Genomic DNA, 20,871 nt, shown 5'->3' on the forward strand with positions numbered 1-20,871 from the left:
GCTGGGCCAATTTTCGGTGCCGCTGGCAACACGCACGTGGGTTTGCTGCCCTGCGTCTCTGCTGAGGTTGGTCTTTCTCATTCTCATCTGTCGGCTACATGTGGTCCGCAGGGCTTTCGTTGCCATAGCAGCCTTGTACGGCGTGCAAAATACGTCCTTCCAGAATCCTACGAAGTTAGCGACGAGGAGTATTATCCCTGTTCTGTAGACAAGTACACGGAATTATGTAGTAAGTCAAGGAAGCTCATTTGGCCAAGGGTACATGAAAAAGGGAAACCCAGACTTGCTGTTACTTTAGGAATATTTGGTTGACCGTGGGTATAAGAGAACAGAAGGAACTTCCCATTTCACAGTCATAGCCTGTGTTTTATAGTGTATTATATCATTTAAACACATAAGCCTGTAAAGAAGATGTTAGCTGTGGAGCTAGTAAGATTCGCAGCCAGTCTGGCCAACCCAAACCCATTAAATTCCCATCAAATGTGTACTTAATAAGATTTATATTAAGATATACCTGACTGAAGTAAGTTACCTAAGAGCGGACTTGGTAGGAGGAAGAAGAGGCTGTTGCCTGGAGAGGGTGAGGTGCAGGGAAGGGGGGTTCTGAGGATAAACTGCCTGACTCTCCTCCCTAGACTAGAATGTGACCACCCCACATGTGGGTTCGGAGAGTGGGTCCCGGGTCCCATGACTAATCTGAAGCAGAACTCATTTATCACTCGGGGTCCGCACCCACCAGATCAGCTCCATCCATAGATTTTGGGGCACCTGCCTATAGCTCTCAGCCTGTCACCACTGCCACCTGCTGCCACTCCAGGTGGGGTTCCTCCCCCTCACTCTGCTTAGAGAAATAATCACAGCCAGGGCTTCCCTGGTGGCACAGTGGCTAAGAATCCGCCTGCCAGTGCAGGAGACCCCGGGTTCGAGCCCTGGTCCAGGAAGATCCCACATGCCGCAGAGCAACTAAGCCCGTGCACCACAACTACTGAGCGTGTGCCCTAGAGCCCGCGAGCCACAACTACTGAGCCTGCGTGCCACAACTACTGAGGCCCAGGTGCCTAGAGACCATGCCCCGCAACAAGAGAAGCCACTGCAGTGAGAAGCCCGTACACCGCAACGAAGAGTAGCCTCCACTCACCGCAACTAGAGAAAGCCCACGTGCAGCAACGAAGACCCAACACAGCCAAAAATAAACTAAATTTTTTAAAAAATTAAAAAAAAATAATCACAGCCAATCACAGTGGGGTCCTTCTGTGCCAGACACCAGGCGGAGCAGTTTATGTGTTAATTCCATCATCCTGCACAATCACCCTTACAACCATTTTACAGATGAGGAAACTGAGGGAGAGAGAGAGAGGTTAAGTCAGTTGCCCAAGGTCACACAACTAGGAAGTGGATGCTGAGAATGACTTCCAGGTTTCTGGTTTAAATACTTGAGTGAATAATAGTGCCATTGGCTAAAATGAGTTCAAAAGAGATTTGGGGGAAATAAGTAGAAATAATAAATTCAACCTGCTTGTGGAAAAGTCCTGTAGCAGCATGAAGGTATGGGGACGGGGCTGTAAAGAGAATCGTGTGCTGGAGGCAAAGGTGTGGAGGACGTTGGCGGGTGGCATTGTGGAAGTGACCTCCCCTGAAGTCATGTCCAGTGAGAGAAGAAGCAGGCTAGGATTCAGAAGGTTGGCCGAGGAAGAAATTAGGAAAGAGGCTGGCCAAGATGGGCTGTGGAGAGGGAAGAAGACGAGGGAAAGGAAAGTTTCAGTTACTGAGAAGGAAAGGACTGACTGACGAAGCCCAGCATCACATCAGGGTGCCATGATGGCAACGCAGCGTCTGTTGGATTGACAGCTGACCACTGGCCACCTTCTAAAGGGCCAGTGCAGTGAATGATGGAGTTGGAAACCGGACTCAGTGGATTAAGAGGTTGTAGATGAGGAAATTTTATACATGAGCATAGGTTCCATAAAGAAACTCGGTTGTGAAAGACATATTTTAAACCCGTTATCGGTACTCAATTCTCGCAGATGGTGCGTAAACTTGAGCCCCTCCTCCACGGAGGATGTCGGCAAGGTGCGACGGTGACCTCAGAATACACGAGGAGAAGCACGATCGTTGAAGGAATATGTGCCTTCATTTGGCTGAGGAATTAGCAGGACGGTTCTCATTCCCGAACAGGAGTAGCTGGTAGCGCAGTGTCATTTTTGTTGGAGAAACACCTTGAGGGTGTCATCGTTTGTACAGATGAAGTTGTGTGGTGAGGGTAGGTGGGTGTGCGTGCACGCGTGCGTGCGTGCACACACACACCTGTGCCTGAGAATGTGGAGTGATGATAAAGTAACCTGAGTCTTAGAGGAAGACTTCCAGTTCATTGTCATCCCCTCAGAATACTTGTTCTGGAAGGTGCTGTGTTAACTCGGACAGGCTGCTGTTACTGGAAATGTTACTGGATGTTCTTGCACTGAGGACCTTCACAGTTAGGGAACCCTCTTTGGAATAACTACAGAGATGGCAAATCCTGCTCTTTCGAGGGTGACGTTGAACTGGGGGATGGTCAGAAGTCGGTCAGAGTCATGACTGGTGATGACGCAAGTGGCCAGTTGGGCTCATAAAGATAACAAAAAGCTCACCGTCTGGTCTGCTGGGTCTCCTTTGTAAATCCTTCAAATGCTTTCCCATGTGTTCCCCCGACTCTCCAAGGGGGCCACGAGAGCTGGGAGACCAGTTCTGTTGGGACGGGCGCCCAGGGGTGAGGAATTTGGTGCTCCGTCAGCTCTCCGTTGGCACTGCTGAGGCCACGCAAGTCAGAGGACGGTTTCGAGGCACTTCCTTGCTCACTGGCGCACCGTCCGTAGCCGTGGCAGCAGCTTGCGGGGCTGTGCACCCTGGGGAAGGACAGGTTTCCACGGCTGTTGAGCCTAGATGGAAAGAGAGGCTGCTGTGCTCTAAGCTCTCCAGGTCCACAGAGCAGCGAGAGGTTCTGCCGTGCAAGGCCGGCCTGAACTAAGCAAACCTTCCACTTTGTCCCTTACAGGAAAGAGAGCTGAACAGCCCCTTCAGGTGTGAGTGAGTTGTGTGTGTCTGTGTGTTGTGAATTCCTTGTCTTCTCTCTACTTGAAGCTCTTCTACAGTAATTGCATTGTCCTAAAAAGGAACTAGCCTCTCCTTTTGATTCCCACACCTCGCCGATCCTGTGAGCGCTACCTGGGATCCTTTGGGGGACATTTTTAAAACAGACTTGGTGAAATCAGGCCCTTCCCAGATGGACTTAGGAACTACATGAGGATGATTTAAGTTGCACTCGGGGAGCAGAGGTTTATGGCAGCAACAAAACTGTTGAGGAAGAGTCTCTCTGCTGCCTTTTTTTTTTGATTCTTCTCCTCAAGAATATTCGCGTCATGCCTGATTTTCTCACTAAAGGAGGTGTACGCAGAGGTCCTGCTTCCTTGGGGCTGGAAACCCGAAGGGAGTACCCAGTTCCTATTAGTTTCCCCTTGGTGATCGGCCAGATCTCTGCCCAGAACTAAGTGGGTGTTCTTGGGATACATCTGCCTATAGGGAATAGTCACAGGAAGCAGCCTGTGTTAGGGCCCAGAGTTTTAAGTTATTTTTTCTATTATAAAATTATAGGGAATTCCCTGGTGGTCTAGTGGTTAAGACTCCGTGCTACCGCTGCAGGCGGCATGGGTTTGATCCCTGGTCTGGGAAATAAGATCCCACAAGCCATGCGGTGCAGCCCCCCGCCAAAAAAGTTATAGATACTCGCTATGCAAATTTTAAAATACAAAAAGTGGTGATATCAAAAATAGAAAACTCACAGAATACCACCAGCTAAAGTTACTGTTAACACTTTGTTATATGTACATCTGTCTTTTTTCTGTGCAAACCCGTGTGTTTAAAGAAGACACATGGATAGATAGACAGACAGCTAGGTTCCTTAATATGGCATCATGTTGTACATACCGCTCTGTGATCTCCCTTCCTATAGCACCAAACTTCTAGAACATGACTTCTACAGACTACACCCTATAACATTGCATGCACGTTCCTTAATTTATTTAAATTCGATTCCCTCTTTTTGCCCTTTAGAGAACCAGTGTCATTTTTTACGATTCTTTTCATCATGAAGGAAATGGGCATTTGCAGAGTTCCCGGTAGTCTGTTGGGATGGGACTTGAAGCTTAGACTTTCCTTCCTGGCATTCTCAGGGACTCTGCTGCTCTTTTCTCCTAGGAACTCCCCAGGTTTCCGGCGGGAAGCCTCTTGGCGCCCTGGAGTCCTCGGGGCCACCCAGCCAGCTCCCGCCTGCTGCCACCTCCGCCGCCCACATGAGCCTGCTCGACATGAAGAGGAGTGTGGCCGAACTCAGGCTCCAGCTGCAGCAGATGCGACAGCTCCAGGTACAGACCATGTTCCCTGTGGATGGTGTCCGCTGACTGAATGGCCCACAGTCAGCTTCCTCCTCCTCCCATCGGCCTCCTTCCACATCCCTGGCCCCACGGCACCTTCTCGGGGTTCTTTCCACCATCCTTTCTAGGGATGACTGAGGACCAGGTGCAGGCGCCGTTCCGCAGTGGTCTCCTCTCCCACGCACATAATCTTGGTCTAGAACCTTCCACTGCAGTGGTGGTCTGTAGCCTCTTCTCTAAGCTGGGTATGCTTCTACACACGAAAAAAGCATTAAGCCTGTGCTTTTTGGAGGAGAGCTGAAAGCAGAAGAGCCCGTGGAGCGTTCTAAAGCCAGTTACGACTTCCTGCTTCACAGTGTTTAGCTCTTCCCCACTGAGCATGTGCAAAGGTGCTGCGGGCAGCTCAGGTGTTTTGCAAGGAGCTATGATGTGTTTAGAAATAGGAGTTCAGACCGGAGGGTGAATTCCTAAGGAAGAGGAGCCATCATGGATGGCTTGAGAAGAACATCTGCATTTTATTTGGGTAGGTGTGTGCGCCGCGATATTCTCCTGACTCGCTCCCATTGTTAGGAATCTATGCACTACACAGGAAGCAAAGGGCAGGGGGAAATGACCCTTCGTGTCACGGGTCTTGGTGAACAAATCCCATAAGTCTGACGAGGCAGGGCGGTGAGGACCTGGGAGGAGGGTGTACCTTTGTGAGATCATCTGTCTGCGCCACGGATGAGTCTCCCGTCTCTCTGCCCTTGGTGGCAGGTTGATGAATGTGCACGTGGTGCTGGCTTAGGCTATACCCAGGCATCCTCCTGGACTCCGAGAAGCTCCCAGTGCAAACGTTAGTACAAGGCACCCGTAGCCAGGAGCAGCCACACAGCCGTGGTGCCCTCCGTGGGTTGCAGGCTCCTGTGCTGGTGCGTCCGGGAAGGAAAGGGCTTCAGAGCACAGCTGCTCTCTCCCTTCAGCTCGCCGATGCACGAGTCCTGCATTTTCCACAGCCTGAGTAAAGCTTAGAAGATGATTTCCCCTTGCCCTCTACCTACTGGAGAACAAACAGGAGGGGAAGGTAGCTTGAGAGCCTGCCTTGAGGTCCCATCACCGAGCAGGCTGCTCATGCTTAGGTCTCCAAAGGCTACTCTGCCTCTCAGGCAACGTCCCAGACTCTTGGACAGCCCATGCAAATTCACTTAAATCCTCTTCTGAATCGTGTCACCGGGGAAGTTCCCCATCCTTTACGTTCGCTTCTCCTTGCTTTGTGATTTTAAAGACACTTTGCAGTGAAATGAAGTGTACAGGTTGGGCTGAGGGTGTGTGCAGGGTGCCAAAATCCAGTGCCCACCGTGTCTGGCGTTAACTTGAGTGGACGAGGGACAGTGACAAGTTGGCCTCTCTAAAGGACAGTTGCCACTCAGCTCCAGGCAGCTCTTGACCTGGTAGAATGAGAGTCCATTGTTTCTAGATGTTTCAGTATTTCAAGGGAATCTGGAGGTTTTATATAAAATACCTGTACTCATTCTAAAAATGTTGGAAGGTAATTTAAAAATCAGTTCTTTCCTACTCTGCAGGCCAGAGAGGGTCTGTGGGCTCCCAGGTTCTTACCTGGAGGTTGTGGAGGTTAAGCCCCCATCTTGCGCTGCATCTGCCTTTCAGTGCCACCTGCTGGTCATTTGGAAATTGTGCACTCCTGGTTGGACCTTCACAAGAAAAAAACTCCTAAATGTGTCGTGTGTATGGTAGTTCCTACTGCTTTCAAAGGTGAGCATCTGCTGGTTTGGGGCACAGGGGGAATTGCCCTGAGGTGTGGCGAATTTGATACCTAGGCCGTGATGTGTGAGGCTGCAGCATCACCCTGCTGGTGGCCGGCAGTGTTTGGTCCTCTGGCCAGGAGGGAGGGCTCTCCCACAACTTGCCGCTCCTTGTAACCCATGAACTGGGGAGGCTCAGTTGCAAAATCACAGCTTCTCAAACAAAGAGGTTCTCTAGTCAAGTCCGGGACACTGTCTTAACCACGCAGTTTTCTTTATTGCCCCAGAGCTGCTCAGCTTTCCTGGTTTCTGGGTAAAGGACACCGAGCAGGTGTGCTCTTGAGCTGAGACGTTGGTACAGTTCTAAAGCACAGGCACGTGGGGGAAGAGAAGCACTTTGTTTCCTAACCTGGATGCTCCTATTTCTACCTCGGTCTTGGCATCCTCCGTGCCCCCATCAGCTTTAAGGGGAGTCTATTTGAGACAAAACCAGTTTAGAATAATTAAGCTATCTCAGCGCCAGTCCCCCCTCTGCACATGTATTATACACCAAAAGTAAAGTGCAACCCCCCAAAATGATTATAAGCCCAATAATGGAGCTATGATTAGAGAGCTCCGAAACTCCAGAACAGTCTCAAAAGAACAAAAATTGAATTAGAAATTCAAATGTTCTTTGAACTGTGTTATAAAATAGTGAAAATGAATGAAATCTGTTTGTGCTTGGCAGCCGGCTCCAGTAATTAGATAATTAAATCAATGGGGAAATCCTAGACTGTCAAGCATAGTCTATTTGAGCATTTCATTTGCAGAACTGATGGATTATTCTCCAAAGCAGAAATTTGATGCAGGCATTGTGGGGCGTATAGATTTAAATAGGGCAAAGAGAATGTTGAGGGAGGTGAAGGAGCCTGAGAAAATGATGCAAAAAAACGTGAAAACTTCGCTCCTGTCTTCCTGCTCACCAGTCTCGCGTGAGTTACCAGTCTCAGAGAACGGTTCTTAATCCTGGCTACACATTAGAATCACCTGAGGCCTTTCACAGAAATATTGATAACCCAAACACCCCTGCCAGAGTCTGACTTCATTGGTATGGGTCAAAGGCCAAGCACTGGTGGTTCTAGAGCGTTCCAGGGTGAGAACTACTGCTCTCAGATAGTATGAGCTCTCAGTCCATTGAGATGCCTTTTGGAAATTGAGATCTCAGCCAGCTATCACAAGGGGTGAGGCAGAAACACCCTGTAAGCATGAAAAACACACCCAGTGGCTTCAAAGCCCCGATTCTAAACAATGCGCCTCATTCCCAGTGGCTAATCGGACGTATTCTCTGCTCAGTCATAAACGATAAGAGCTATATGGAACTTTTACATTGTGATGGTCCCACTCCCAGGTAGGGGCTGCACCTGCAGTTAGCTGGCAACAACGGAAAAAGAGACAGGGGAAGGTCTGGCACCTAATAAATGTGCCCTTCAAAAGATGATTGTCTATTACCTTTTCTGGTATGATGTAGAAAAAAAACAAAAGTGATGAGCTACATCTTTTTCCCAAAATGCCACCATACTTGGCTTTTACTAAGGTTGTCCAGTATCCACAGAAGTGGCTGCAGTTCTGCCCCCCTTTGTGCGCTTGAGGGGAGAGAGAAATTTCTGGAAGAGCGGGTTCAAGTTCCTCGGGGGTGCAGATGAGACTTGGCCTCCTTCTCCAGTTCCCACAATTTTTTTCTTTGTCCCTTATCTCTTCCTTGTGCTTCCCGATAAACTGAAAATTAGATTATTCTGAACTTGGTGTTCCATTTTTAAGACTACTGAGAATTTACTGTGTGTTCCCAAGAGAGGGAAGAGGTAAGACATCAACATAAAAAAGAAACATAGCAGGACACAGAGGCATTGTACTTGAAATGATATAATTCAGCAGTTATCTTAAGGTGTCTTTTCATAAGATAGCGCCTCAGAAAAATGTGCCAGTCTCATTTATCTTCTGACATTGAAAATAACGGTCATGGGAATGTGTGTCCCTGAGAAAAGCACTCGAGAGGTTGGCCCGTGCTGAGCAGGCCTGTTTCTCCCCACCAGGCAGAAATAATCAATGGGACTAGCACAGGAGTTGACAATCAGGCTGCCATACAATGTATCAAGCCCTAGATAGACCTGCACACAGAGGCTGTCTAAGACGAGGCAACATCTCCCAGATAACACGTGCTTGTGAAAAGGCATCCGATACCTGGTTCCCTACAGCCTGGGGAGCTAAGCTGGGTGGTCAGGAGTCATTCTGGGGTCTGGCTGTTAGGAAGCTTCCTGACCTGTTGTACAGCCACTGTTTACTGTCACTGCTGGACAGCAAAATCAGTTCAATTAAACGACACTGTTGGCAAGACCGACGGTCTTAAATTTTACCTGAGAAATCAAATGAGTATGTGAGGTACGTGTCCATTTTGAGGTGGGTGGAATTAGGTTTAGGCAGTTTCCTAGCTTCTCAGTGAAGCTGATATGGATAACTTGTTTGGGCCACTTAAATTTTTAATAGCGAAGAGCGTTACTTCCGTCTGAGTATTTTTATAAAAACATCAAGGTACAGAATAAACTGAAGTTTCCAGAGATGAAGGGATAACTACAGCCGTGCTTGCCTTCCTCCTGTTGACATCTAGAACACTGAAAAATAAGTAGATGTGTGAAACGACTCTATTCAGACATTGGACAACAGACAACACAGGAGTGTGATCCTTAGGAGAACGGAAGGAAAGGAGGTGAAACCTGTAGCTTCCTCAGCTTTCTGTCTGGGGACACTTTAGGTTGTGACGCAGAGAGGGATAACCCAAACAGAGCACTGACCATCCAGCTGAGCTGAGGGTGAAGAGCTGAAGCAGCTAGAAGTTGTGGAGCGAAGTACCAAATAAAAGGAAGGTCTGTGGGAAAGAATTACGTACATCTGTGGATCTGTTGTCTACTAGTAATCCGAGCATGTGTATTGTGAAAGACCACTAAGCCAGACACAAAGTGGGAGGCTGTACGCCAGAAATTTCCCAGAGCTCACACAGGGAGATGTTTATGTCAACCAGCAGGCACAAAGAGGTTTTATTAATCACCTGGGGCATTCAGTAGCAATCAGAGAAAGGCCATGCTTCGGTCTTAAGACTAAACTAGCCCTAGAGTAAAGGCTGCCCTAGATTCACCCTGACAAAGCTTAAACACAAGCTTCTAAAGAACAAAAATGGTCCACAAGGAGCTAAACTGTCTGCCAAAGGAAGTCTAACATCTGTAAAGGAAAACAGCAAAACCCAGAACTCCATGTCCAGCATTCAATCAAAAGTTACTAGACAGGTGATGATGCTGAGAGATGTGACCCATAAGCTTAAGAAAAATCAGTCAGTGGAAACCAATCAGAAATGACAGGGATAACGAGGTCATCAGCAAGGACTTTAAAACAGCTGTGATAATCATTCTCAAGGATTCAAAGAAAAACATGGACACAATGAGACCAAAAAAATGGAAGATATTTTAAAACTCTAAGTAAAACTTTCAAGAGCTGAAAAACACAATATCTCAACAGACTTAATAGAAGATTAGTCACTGCTGAAACGAAATATCAGTCAGCTTGAAAAGATAGCAATGGACATGTCCAAACTGAAGGATAGAGAAGAAAAAGTCTGAAGAAAATGAACTGAAACTTAATGGTTCTTGGGACAATATTAAGTGGTCAAGGGGGAAGAGAAAATTACTAGAAGAAACAATGGCTGAAATTTTTCCAAATTTGATGAAAGCTGTAAATCTACAGACAAAAAAACTTAATAAGCTCCTAAAAGGATAAGCACAAATGTAACCACACCAAAAGCAATTGCTAAAAACCAAGAATAAAGAGAGAAATCTTAAAAGCAGCCGGGGGAGGTGGAGGACACATTACATACAGGGAAACGTAAATAAGAACACTGACTTCTCAGAGACAAAAGTTAAGTCAAAAAACAATGGCATCACATCCTTAAAGTACTGAAAGTAAAAAACTCCTCCAGAAAATAGAGGACGCTTCCCAACTCATTTTACGAAGGCAGAATTACACTAAGAGCAAAACCAGTCAAAGATGTTGTAAGAAAAGAAAACCACAGACCAATATGCCTCATGAAAATATATGTAACAAATCCTTAACAAAGTAGGGCCAAGTGAATCCAGCAATATATAAAAAGGGTAATACATTATCCTGGATTTTACCCCAGGAGTCCAAGGTTGTTTTAATATGAAAAGAATGAGTCAATGTATTTGACCTTTTTAGCAGAATAAAGAAGACAATCATATCATTTCAGTAAGTGCAGGAAAAAACGTGACAAAATTCAATACCGACGATAAAAGCACTCAGCGCTCTTAGGGTAGAAGGAAACTTTCTTAACCTGATAAAGGATGTCTGAAAATCCTACAGAAAACATTATAGTTAGTGGTGAAGCACTATCACATTCTCCATAAAATCGGGACCAAGGCCAAAGAAGCCTCCTCTCACTTCTGTTTAACTCTGTACTGAATATCCTAGCAAGTGCAGTAGGGCTGGAAAAAGAAAAAATAGGCACGTGGATGGGAAAGTTAAAACTATAATTGGCATTACTCGCAAATCACAATCATGATTGTGTAATATCAAATCAAAAAAGAGGGCTTCCCTGTTGGCGCAGTGGTTGAGAGTCCACCTGCCAATGCAGGGGACGCGGGTTCATGCCCCGGTCCGGGAAGGTGCCACATGCCGTGGAGCGTCTAGGCCCGTGAGCCATGGCCGCTGAGCCTGCGTGTCTGGAGCCTGTGCTCCGCAACGGGAGAGGCCACAGCAGTGAGAGGCCTGCGTACCGCCAAAAAAAAAAAAAAAAAACCTTCCGGGGCCTTCTCTGGTGGTGCAGTGGTTAAGAATCCGCCTGCCAATGCAGGGGACACGGGTTCGAGCCCTGGTCCGAGAAGATCCCACATGCTGCAGAACAACCAAGCCCGTGCACCACAATTACTGAGCCTGTGCTCTAGAGCCTGTGAGCCACAACTACTGAGCCCATGTGCCACAACTACTGAAGCCCGCACGCCTAGAGCCCGTGCTCCACAACAAGAAAAGCCACCACAATGAGAAGCCCACACTGCACAGCAATGAAGAGTAGCCCCTGCTCGCCGTAACTAGAGAAAGCCCACGTGCAGCAATGAAGACCCAACACAGCCAAAAATAAATTTTAAAAAAAGATGCTTCCAGAAATAAGTGAATATAAACAAGATCACCAGAATCAAGTCAATATGTAAAAACATTAAAATGTTAGTACATGCAACGTACTAAATGCATACAATAGAATGCCACTCAGCATGAAAAATAACTACTAAAACTCTCAACAGCATGGCTGGATCTCAAGAACAATATCCTGAGGGAAAGAAGCCAGACACAAAACATTTCATAGTGTGCAATTCCATTTGTATGACATTCTAGAACAGGAAAAACTAAGCTAGAGGGACAAAACGCATATCGGTGGTTTCCTTGAGCTGGGGGTTAGGAGACTGCGTGCAGAGTGTCATGAAGGAATTTCCTAGGGTGAGAACAAATGTCTCCCTTTTTAGTGGTGCTTCCATCAGTGTATACATTTGTCAAAACTCATTGACCTGTGCACTGAAAATGGGTATATTTTCTAGTTTGTAAACTATACCTTAAATAGAGTTTTATTAACTGGAATTTAGAATCCCTGCTAAGCAAAACTAATTGTCATGTTTTTTTGTTTGTTTGTTTGTTTGTTTATTTATTTACATTTTTGCGGTACACGGGCCTCTCACTGCTGTGGCCTCTCCCGTTGCGGAGCACAGGCTCCAGACGCGCAGGCTCAGCGGCCATGGCTCACGGGCCCAGCCGCTCCCTCCACGACGCGTGGGATCTTCCCGGACCGGGGCACGAACCCGCGTCCCCTGCATCGGCAGGCGGACTCTCAACCACTGCGCCACCAGGGAAGCCCTAAATGTCATGTTTTAAAGTGCTGGTGACTAGTTTATCCGAAGCATTTAGTGAGAGATGTTGGCACACTTCAGCACTGCGTTTTACACATGCTGGAAGTCCTAGAGACAGTGGTAAGGACTCCAGGCAGGGAGGGCAGGGGACAGTGGCAAGAGAACCTGTGTACGTCTTTATTCCTTCATGATTAATTCGTTGTTGCCCATGTGCCAGCCAGTGTGCTATGGGAATTCCCTGTTTAGTCTCTCTCTAGCTGGCTCCAGGAAGCCCCTCTTTCTGGGAAGGAAAATCATACAGCCTGGAACTCGAGGCGAGCCTCTCCTTGCCTCCGCTTTGAGTGGAATAATGTGAGTGTGATCTGACCCTGTTACCAGTTGAATAATTTGAATATTACATGCAGGTGTGTTCTTCTGATATGGCTGTAGACATCTCAGAAATGTTATACATCTGATCCGCAGTTGATTGGACCTGCGGATGCAGAAGCGTGACTATGGAGAGTGGGCTATAAAGTTACACCCAGATTGTTGATTGCGTGGAGGGTAGGCACCCCACGCCTGCGTTGTTCAAGGGTCAACTGTATTGTCGTTCATACCTCAGATATGTGTTGGGTACCTACTGTGTGCCAGAAACTGCTTGTGGCTGGGAAGAAAGCAGACATTGCTATGTCGTACTGTGTCTAGCAGATGGCGATTGGAAAATTACTGGGTCGAATTTGAAAGACCCTTTACTATTACTATCCCTTTTTCTGTTTTGGAGAGACACAGGGAGATTAATACATACGAACGCATTTCGTTCCAAGAGTGCGTTCATAAGTCTCATGCTGATTCTGCCCCCCCCACAACTGCTGAGTGACTCTTAACAAGCATCCTAACTTCTCAGGGCCTCACTTCTCCCATCTTTCAAATTTTAAGAATTTGAAATATTCTAGCAATAATTTCTGGCTTCATAGCCACTGTCAGTATCCACTGCTGATTAGACCATAACTTCATTGGAGCTTGTCTGTGAGACTTGGGCAGGAGGGTTAGGTGCAGAGGGCCGTGCCACACAGCGCATGGCACAGTGACATCATCTGTCCATTCCTGAGCCCTTTTCTTAGACCACAGTGCTCACCCTTAGTGGCACATCAGAATCATCTAAGGGCTTTAAAAAATTCTCAGTGCCAAGGCTGCACCTCAGACCAGTTAGAATCTTTCAGGGATGGACCTCGGCATCAGTCCTTTTTGGACACATTTAATTGTCTTCTTATTTGTACCTTACGTATCCATTACCATTCACCCTCAACCCCCAAAGGAAATAGGTCTGTGGGACCTGACACATGGCATTGAACTTGAGTGTACCATTTTGATAACAGCTGATGTTACTGTGTGTGTTTAACAACTGCAGTCAGAGCAAGCCAGGGCATGCGCACTGAGCTCGAGGCATAGCTGAGCCCATGGGTTTCTACCATCCGGGAAGGAACTTTGGATACTCCATTGTCTGTTATTACCAACATTATTGCTTAACTCAGTTCATGCGTTCAACAAATATTTATCGAATGCCGGCCACGTGCCAGGCACGTGTGTCCTGGAGACTCCGTGGAGAGCAGAAATTAGCCAGGTAGAGGGAGTAGCACATGCACAGTCCCCGTGGCAGAAAGGAGGTTGGGCAGTCAGAAGAACTGAAAGGATGGTCCTGTGGCTAGAGCAGAGAAAGTGCCGGCTGCACACAGTGCAAGGAGGCTGGCGACGCGGGAAAGTGCCCGCCTGCCCGACGCCTCGTGGGCAGAGCTGTAGCTGCAGAGAGCATGGGGGGAAGCCGCCGTCTGTGCATCGTCTCCAAACGTGTTGCCTTTCAGCAGTAGACTGACTGTTTTTAAGACCTTAATAAAAAGATATTCTTGGCAAGAACAGTGTGAGACCACGGTCGTGAGTCATACAGAGGAGGTAACCCAAGGGCAGCACATTTTAATTTGCTTCCCTCCCAGACAGACCAGCAGGTCCCGCCCCCAGGGTGATGCCCCCTGATAACAACGGGTCATCTGCACCGAGAGCTCGGTTCGTGCCGGGCACGACTGCAAGCACTTTATTGCCTCTCGAAGCTCCATTACCAGTCTGTGAGATAGGAACTATTACTATCCCTTTTTCTGTTTTGGAGAGACACAGGGAGATTAATACATACGAACGCATTTCATTCCAAGAGTGCGTTCATAAGTCCAATTTGTTTGTAAGTCCAAGAAAGTTAGCCTAGGTACCCAACTAACACAATCGGCTATATAATACTGTACTGTAATAGGTTTATAATACATTTCACACAAATAATACATTAAAAAAAACAAAAAAAATAATTTTTTTTTTTTTTTTTTTTGCGGTACGCGGGCCTCTCACTGTTGTGGCCTCTCCCGTTGCGGAGCACAGGCTCCGGACGCGCAGGCTCAGCGGCCATGGCTCACGGGCCCAGCCAATCCGCAGCATGTGGGATCTTCCCAGACTGGGGCACGAACCCGTGTCCCCTGCATCGGCAGGTGGACTCTCAACCACTGTGCCACCAGGGAAGCCCAAAGAAAACATTTTTTTTTTCAAAGAAAACATTTTTAATCTTACAGTACAGTACCCTGAAAAGTACAGTAGTCCAGTACAACAGTTGGCATACAGGGGCACGTCCGCATCTTTGAAAGTTCACAACTTGAAGATTTGTGTGTAGGGGACTTACTGTAACATAATCACACTAATTTCCCACTAAGTGGGAAAACTCGGAAGTGAACCCAGGCAGCCTCTCTCTGGATGGCCGCTTGACCGTGGTGCCATGTTGATGTTCGAACATGAGGTGGTTTTGCTTGAGTGGTTCGCGTTGAAACGTTTTATTTTATTCAGAGAAAATGGAAGCCATGATGAGGTTTCAAGTGGGTAGTAGGTAACACGGTCAGATGGTATTTCCGCTCTGTTTGCACAGATGATGGACAGTTGACAGAGGCATCATTATCCCTACGAGGTGATACACAGTGCACGAAACCAGAAAATGAAGAAAACAATAACAGCTAATTGAAATTTCAGGGGAACTTTAGATAATAGAATAGGTATAATATAATTACTGGTTTTGAGGCTGATTGAATGAACTCACTTGATGCATGTACTGTCAGAAAATTGTCCTGCCCCAGGAAAGCACTTAACGCCTTGTTGGAAACAGGACTCAAGTGTTTGGCTAGATTGTTGTGAAGCGTGGATTCAAACTCACACATCCTATAGTCTGGGGTGAGAAACAAGAGTGCTCTGGAAACTACATGGAAAATTATATGGAAATTGTGGTCTTATGTATGCAAGCAAGCTACGTATAATCCAGGGAAATTAGTTAATTGCCAAGAGCCTTGGGCTCGTCTGGAAATTATCATTGCCACCGTCAACATCAAGTTCTGTGTTTTGGGAGTTTTTAGTTTTTTTTTTTTATTGAAGTATAGTTGATTTAAAGTGTTGTGCCCATCTCTGCTGTACAGCAAAGCGACTCAGTTATACACACACACATTCTTTTTTTAATATATTCTTTTCCATTATGATTTATCACAGGATATTGAATATAGTTCCCTGTGCTATACAGTAGGACCTTGTTGTTTATCCATCCTCTATATAATATTGAATAGTTTACATCTACTAATCCCAAACCCCCAGTCCTTCCCTCTACCACATCCTCAAGTACTGTGTTTTGATGGTCTGTGATTACAGGGCATTTGGTCCATGGACCCATTAACAAGAGGGACACAGATTCTCTTTTAACTGATACGCTGAAGTAGTCCACGCTCTAATCAACTTTCGTTGAGTACCTTTCTGTACCAAACAGTATCTCATTTAATTTTCAGAATAGGCCTGGCAAAGGAAGTGAATCCCCATCCTTAGAGATAAGGAATGTGCCCAAAGTCTCTCAGTGCATCCGGGAGAGGGTGTAGGGTTTGATCCAAAGTCAGCTTGGCTCCACAGCTGGTACTCTTGGCTCTCGCTAGGAAAACATGTCAGTGAGACTTTACACCCATTACCAGGATGCACTACCAGCGTACAGAAAGGACCCTGTTTTTTTTTGGCAGACAGGGACGTGGAAGTCTGGTTGTCAGTTGACTGCTAAAACTTGGACGTTGGCTGAAGCCGCAAGATTATATACGGTCTGTGCTCCCTTCCCTCTCTCACTGAAATAAAGAGAGATTCAGCTGTGGGGCTCTTTATCCAAACCCGCGCCTGGAGCGTGTCAGGCACCCCCGGCACCCCCGTGGCAGCCCTCAGAGCCAACGGAGGGTGGTTTCTTTTGTCCAACAGCTGCAGAACCAGGAGCTGCTGAGGGCGATGATGAGGAAGGCTGAGCAGGAAATCAACAGCAAAGTGATTGAAACATTGAAGAGACTGGAGGACCCTGTGCAGCGACAGCGGGTCCTGGTGGAACAGGAGAGGCAGAAGTACCTGCACGAGGAGGAAAAGGTTGTCCGGAAGTTGTGGTGAGTGCAGTCCCTTGTTGCGTGCTTAGCTGCTCAACCTGGAAGGCAAGCCTGTCTTTGCCAAGGAGGAGGCCCTTCCTAGACGGTGTTCTGAGCCTCTTTCCTTATTGAGCACCTACTGTGTACAGTTAGAGTTCTGCTGGTTCTGGGTATCCATGGACACTTAGCTAGTGCCCCTCCATCCAGGCCCAGGAAATTCAACAATCCTTGGGAGTCTGAGCTAGTCTCTTTATTTTTCTTTTTAATTATATATATTTTTTGCAGTATGCGGGCCTTTCACTGTTGTGGCCTCTCCCGTTGCGGAGCACAGGCTCCGGACGCGCAGGCTCAGCGGCCATGGCTCACGGGCCCAGCCGCTCCGCGGCATGTGGGATCCTCCCAGACCGGGGCACGAACCCGCGTCCCCTGCATCGGCAGGCAGACTTTCAACCACTGCGCCACCAGGGAAGCCCTGAGCTAGTCTCTTTGAAGCCGGAGCATCACACTGTTCTATAGGGCTTGGCAACGCCTAAAATTAAGAGGAGCCAGTTGCACAATCCAATGATAAATGGGAAGTCTGCATTTAATCTCAATAAATTAAAACTAATAGCCAAAATAACACAGCGCCAAAGTTATCCTCCTATTATTCAACGGTAGTTAAAATCACAAAAGAAGAATTTAAATGTAAAGTATGTCTGATCCAGAATGAAAGATGCTTCCTTGAATGTTACCCATCTTCTGTGAGGTTCTTATTGAAAGCATCTATCAAGTCCCACTATTGAAATGAGCAGAGTTTTATTACGCCCCAGTCACTGGGGCAGGCCCACCTTTTATGTTAATGTATGTTTTGTAATGCAATGAAGATTTATCATAGAATAATTTCACCTTTTAGTATAATGAATAATCATTTGCGTGGGTTCTTCTAGTGTTGGTATTTTTTTTTTGTTTCATAAAGGCTTTTTTTAAAATTATTTTTTAAATGTTTTATACAGTTTTTAAAGGTTATACTCCATTTATAGTTATTACAAAATATTGGCTTTATTCCCCATGTCGTGCAGTACATCCTTGTACCCTATCTTTCACCCACTAGTTTGTACCTCTGACTCCCCGACCCTTAGATTCCCCCCTCCCCGCCTCACTGGTAACCACTAGTTTGTTCTCTGTACCTGTGAGTCTGTTTCTTTTCTGTTATATCCACTAGTTAGTTGTATTTTTTAGATTCCACCTATAAGTGATATCATACAGTACTTGTCTTTCTCTGACTTGTTTCACTTAGCATAATGCCCTCCAAGTCCATCCATGTTGCTGCAAATGGCAAAATTTTCACTCTTTTTTATGGCTGAGTAGTATTCCATTGTATATAGGTAATTCTCTCGTTTCTTGGAAAGCTTAAACCTCCCAAAATGGGACTGTAGGGGAGCAGCTTCCAAATTCTTTTCATGACCAGAATCACCAGAAGCCTACAACGCGATGGAGAGTGCTGTGCTCTGTCACCTATTTGATATTTGAGGTGTAGCTTATGTCACCTCATATGCCAACCCAATGTGCCTGATTAGAATTAGAATACCCCTCTCAGTAGCAGTCTAGAGGAAGAAATCACTTTGAGTTATTATTTTCCTGAAGAAGAGAATTTGACGACCATGCATCATCTCAAGAGTAGCCTCTGGGGCTTCCCTGGTGGCACAGTGGTTGAGAGTCCGCCTGCCGATGCAGGGGACATGGGTTCGTGCCCCGGTCTGGGAAGATCCCACATGCCACGGAGTGGCTGGGCCCGTGAGCCATGGCCGCTGGGCCTGCGCGTCTGGACCTGTGCTCCGCAACGGGAGAGGCCACAACAGTGAGAGGCCCACGTACCGCAAAAAAAAGAGCAGCCTCTAAATTTTTATTTAGTTCATGCCTTTATAGACAGACAGTTAATCACCCACCATGAGGTAAAAAGGCTATTATTTGTCTGAAACATTTCTGCGACAGCCCGATTGTCTACAACTACATGTCAAGGTTCTTCTTGAAAAGTTCTTTTAAAAAAAACATAGCCTTTTAATATTTTTATAGAATTGCCAATTATTTTTCCTTCCAGCTTAATTGAGATGTAATTGTCATACATCACTGTAAGAGTTTAAGTACAGCGTAATGATTTGACTTACACACATCTTGCAACTATGGCCACAGTAAGTTTAGTGAACATCCATCATCTCATAAAGATACAAAATTAAAGAAATAGAAAAAAACATTTTTTCCTTCTGATAAGAACTCAGGATTTCCTCTCTTAACAGCTTTCATATATAACCTACAGCAGTGCTAATTATATTTATCGTGTTGTACATTACACCCCCGAGTACTTATTTATATCATAACTGGAAGTTTGTACTTTTCTCAACCTGCTGCCTACCCGAGCACACTCAAGGCTCTGGCAGTGGACTAGATGTTCGCTTACTGCCACCTAGTGGTTCTTCAAATCAAAGCTCTTTTCCTGTTTCTTTTTCTGTTGTTGGATTTACAGGCAAACTGCAAGGATGCACCCCATCTAGGGCCGAGGCGACAGGATGTTATTATTGGTGTGTTTGTTGAAGTAGGAGACCTTAATTTAGTTCTATTGGAACTGGCAGTACCCTAAGAGGTGTGTGTAAGTGTGTGCACACACCCCCCAGAAATCAGATCTGTGATCATTTCTTCTCTTTGTAGCCTGGAGAGGACACTCAATCCTTATTGACAGGACAATTGGTATAAACCAGAGGTTCTCGGTCAGGGGCAAGTTCGTTCCCCTCCCCTAAGGACATTTAACAGTGCCTGCCGACATTCTTGTTTGTCACAAGTAGGGGAGGTCGCTGCTGGCATCTATCATCAATGGGTGTTGAATTTTGTCAAAAGCTTTTTCTGCATGTATTGAGATGATCATATGTTTTTATTCTTCAATTTGTTCATGTGGTGTATCGCACTGATTGATGTGTGGATATTAAAGAATCCTTGTATCCCTGGGATACTTGATCATGGTGTATGATCCTTTTAATGTGCTGTTGGATTCGGTTGGCTAGTATTTTGTTGAGGATTTTTGCGTCTATGTTCATCAGTGATATTGGCCTGTAATTTTCTTTTTTGTGGTATCTTTGCCTGGATTTGGTAGCAGGGTAATGGTGGCCTCATAGAATGAGTCTGGGAGTGTTCCTTCCTCTGCAATTTTTTGAAATAGTTTCAGGAGGATAGGTGTTAACTCTTCTCTAAATGTTTGATAGAATTCACCTGTGAAGCCATCTGGTCCTGGACTTTTGTTTGTTGGAAGATTTTTAATCACAGATTCAATTTCAGTGCTTGTGACTGGTCTGTTCATATTTTCTGTTTCTTCCTGGTTCAGTCTTGGAAGGTTGTACCTTTGTAAGAATTTGTCCCTCTTCTAGGTTGTCCAATTTGTCGGCATGTAGTTGCTGCTCCCGGCATCTAGTGTGTTGAGGCCAGGGGCGCTGCTAAACATCCTACAGTGCATAGGACAGGCCCCACACACACAGAAAAGAGTTACCTGAGCCCAAAGGCCAAGTGCCAAGGTTGAGAAGCCGGACCTAAAGCCGTCCGGGCTCCTCTTTCTGCCCCCTCCGTCCCTCTTTCTCCTCTGTCACATCGCAGAGTGCACACACCCTCCCTTAGTTGGCATCAGCAACACTGAAAACGAAGAGTGGGTCCTTGGTCAGACAGGTGGCCAACCTGGGCCCCCCCGTGGACAGCCCCGGGAAGACGGCCTCGCACCTGCCTCATACCACAGCAGAGTACCTGCCTCATACCACAGCAGAGTATCTTAAGCCAAACCAAGCTACTCCTGTACCAGCTGCTTCCGTCGCCTCCGTGGGCGTGGAGGGAGAGGCCAGGACGCGGTGCAGGAGGGGAGGCCAGGCGGTGAGGCTCAGGGGTCCCTCTGCTCCTGCACTGTCCTTATTGAAGGCCCCAGCATTCACTCCATCTGTGGTTTGCGCTCCCCACAGTGACCTGGAAGACTTCGTTGAAGATTTAAAGAAGGACTCTGCCTTGGCCAGCCGCGTGGTTACTCTAAAAGACGTGGAAGACGGGGCTTTCCTCCTGCACCAGGTGGGAGAGGCAGTAGCTTCCCTGAAAGGTGAGTGTCCTCCTTGCGGCGGGGAGGAGTCTGAAGCTTGTTTCCTGGGGTGTTTGAAAATCCATCAGACGGTGAAGGATTCATTCATGCACATGGGCAGGTACTCATCCAACACCTCCGTGTGCCAGGCACTGTTCTGGGCACTTGGGATACATCACTGCCTGTCTTCTGGGAGCTGATACTTTAGTGGTGGCTGTAATATTTAGGACTGAATGACTCTTAAGACTCTTAAGTACGGTGCACCAGGCACCTGTACCA

General features: G+C 46.7%; 1 protein-coding gene across 19 annotated transcripts in view; it reads left to right on the top strand.

Moving 5' to 3' along the window:
* Positions 1-20,871, top strand: part of KIAA1217 (KIAA1217 ortholog) — a 773,854-nt gene that overhangs the window by 724,196 nt on the left and 28,787 nt on the right. For all 19 annotated transcript variants that reach the window (XM_060006227.2, XM_060006228.2, XM_060006229.2 and 16 more), the window contains 3 exons: positions 4,231-4,397; positions 16,360-16,535; positions 20,483-20,613. In XM_060006227.2, the coding sequence (XP_059862210.1) occupies positions 4,231-4,397; positions 16,360-16,535; positions 20,483-20,613 (474 nt within the window). The remainder of the gene's footprint in view (positions 1-4,230; positions 4,398-16,359; positions 16,536-20,482; positions 20,614-20,871) is intronic.

This window comes from Delphinus delphis, chromosome 2, assembly GCF_949987515.2.
Source record: "Delphinus delphis chromosome 2, mDelDel1.2, whole genome shotgun sequence".
In the NCBI taxonomy this organism is placed as follows: domain Eukaryota; kingdom Metazoa; phylum Chordata; class Mammalia; order Artiodactyla; family Delphinidae; genus Delphinus; species Delphinus delphis.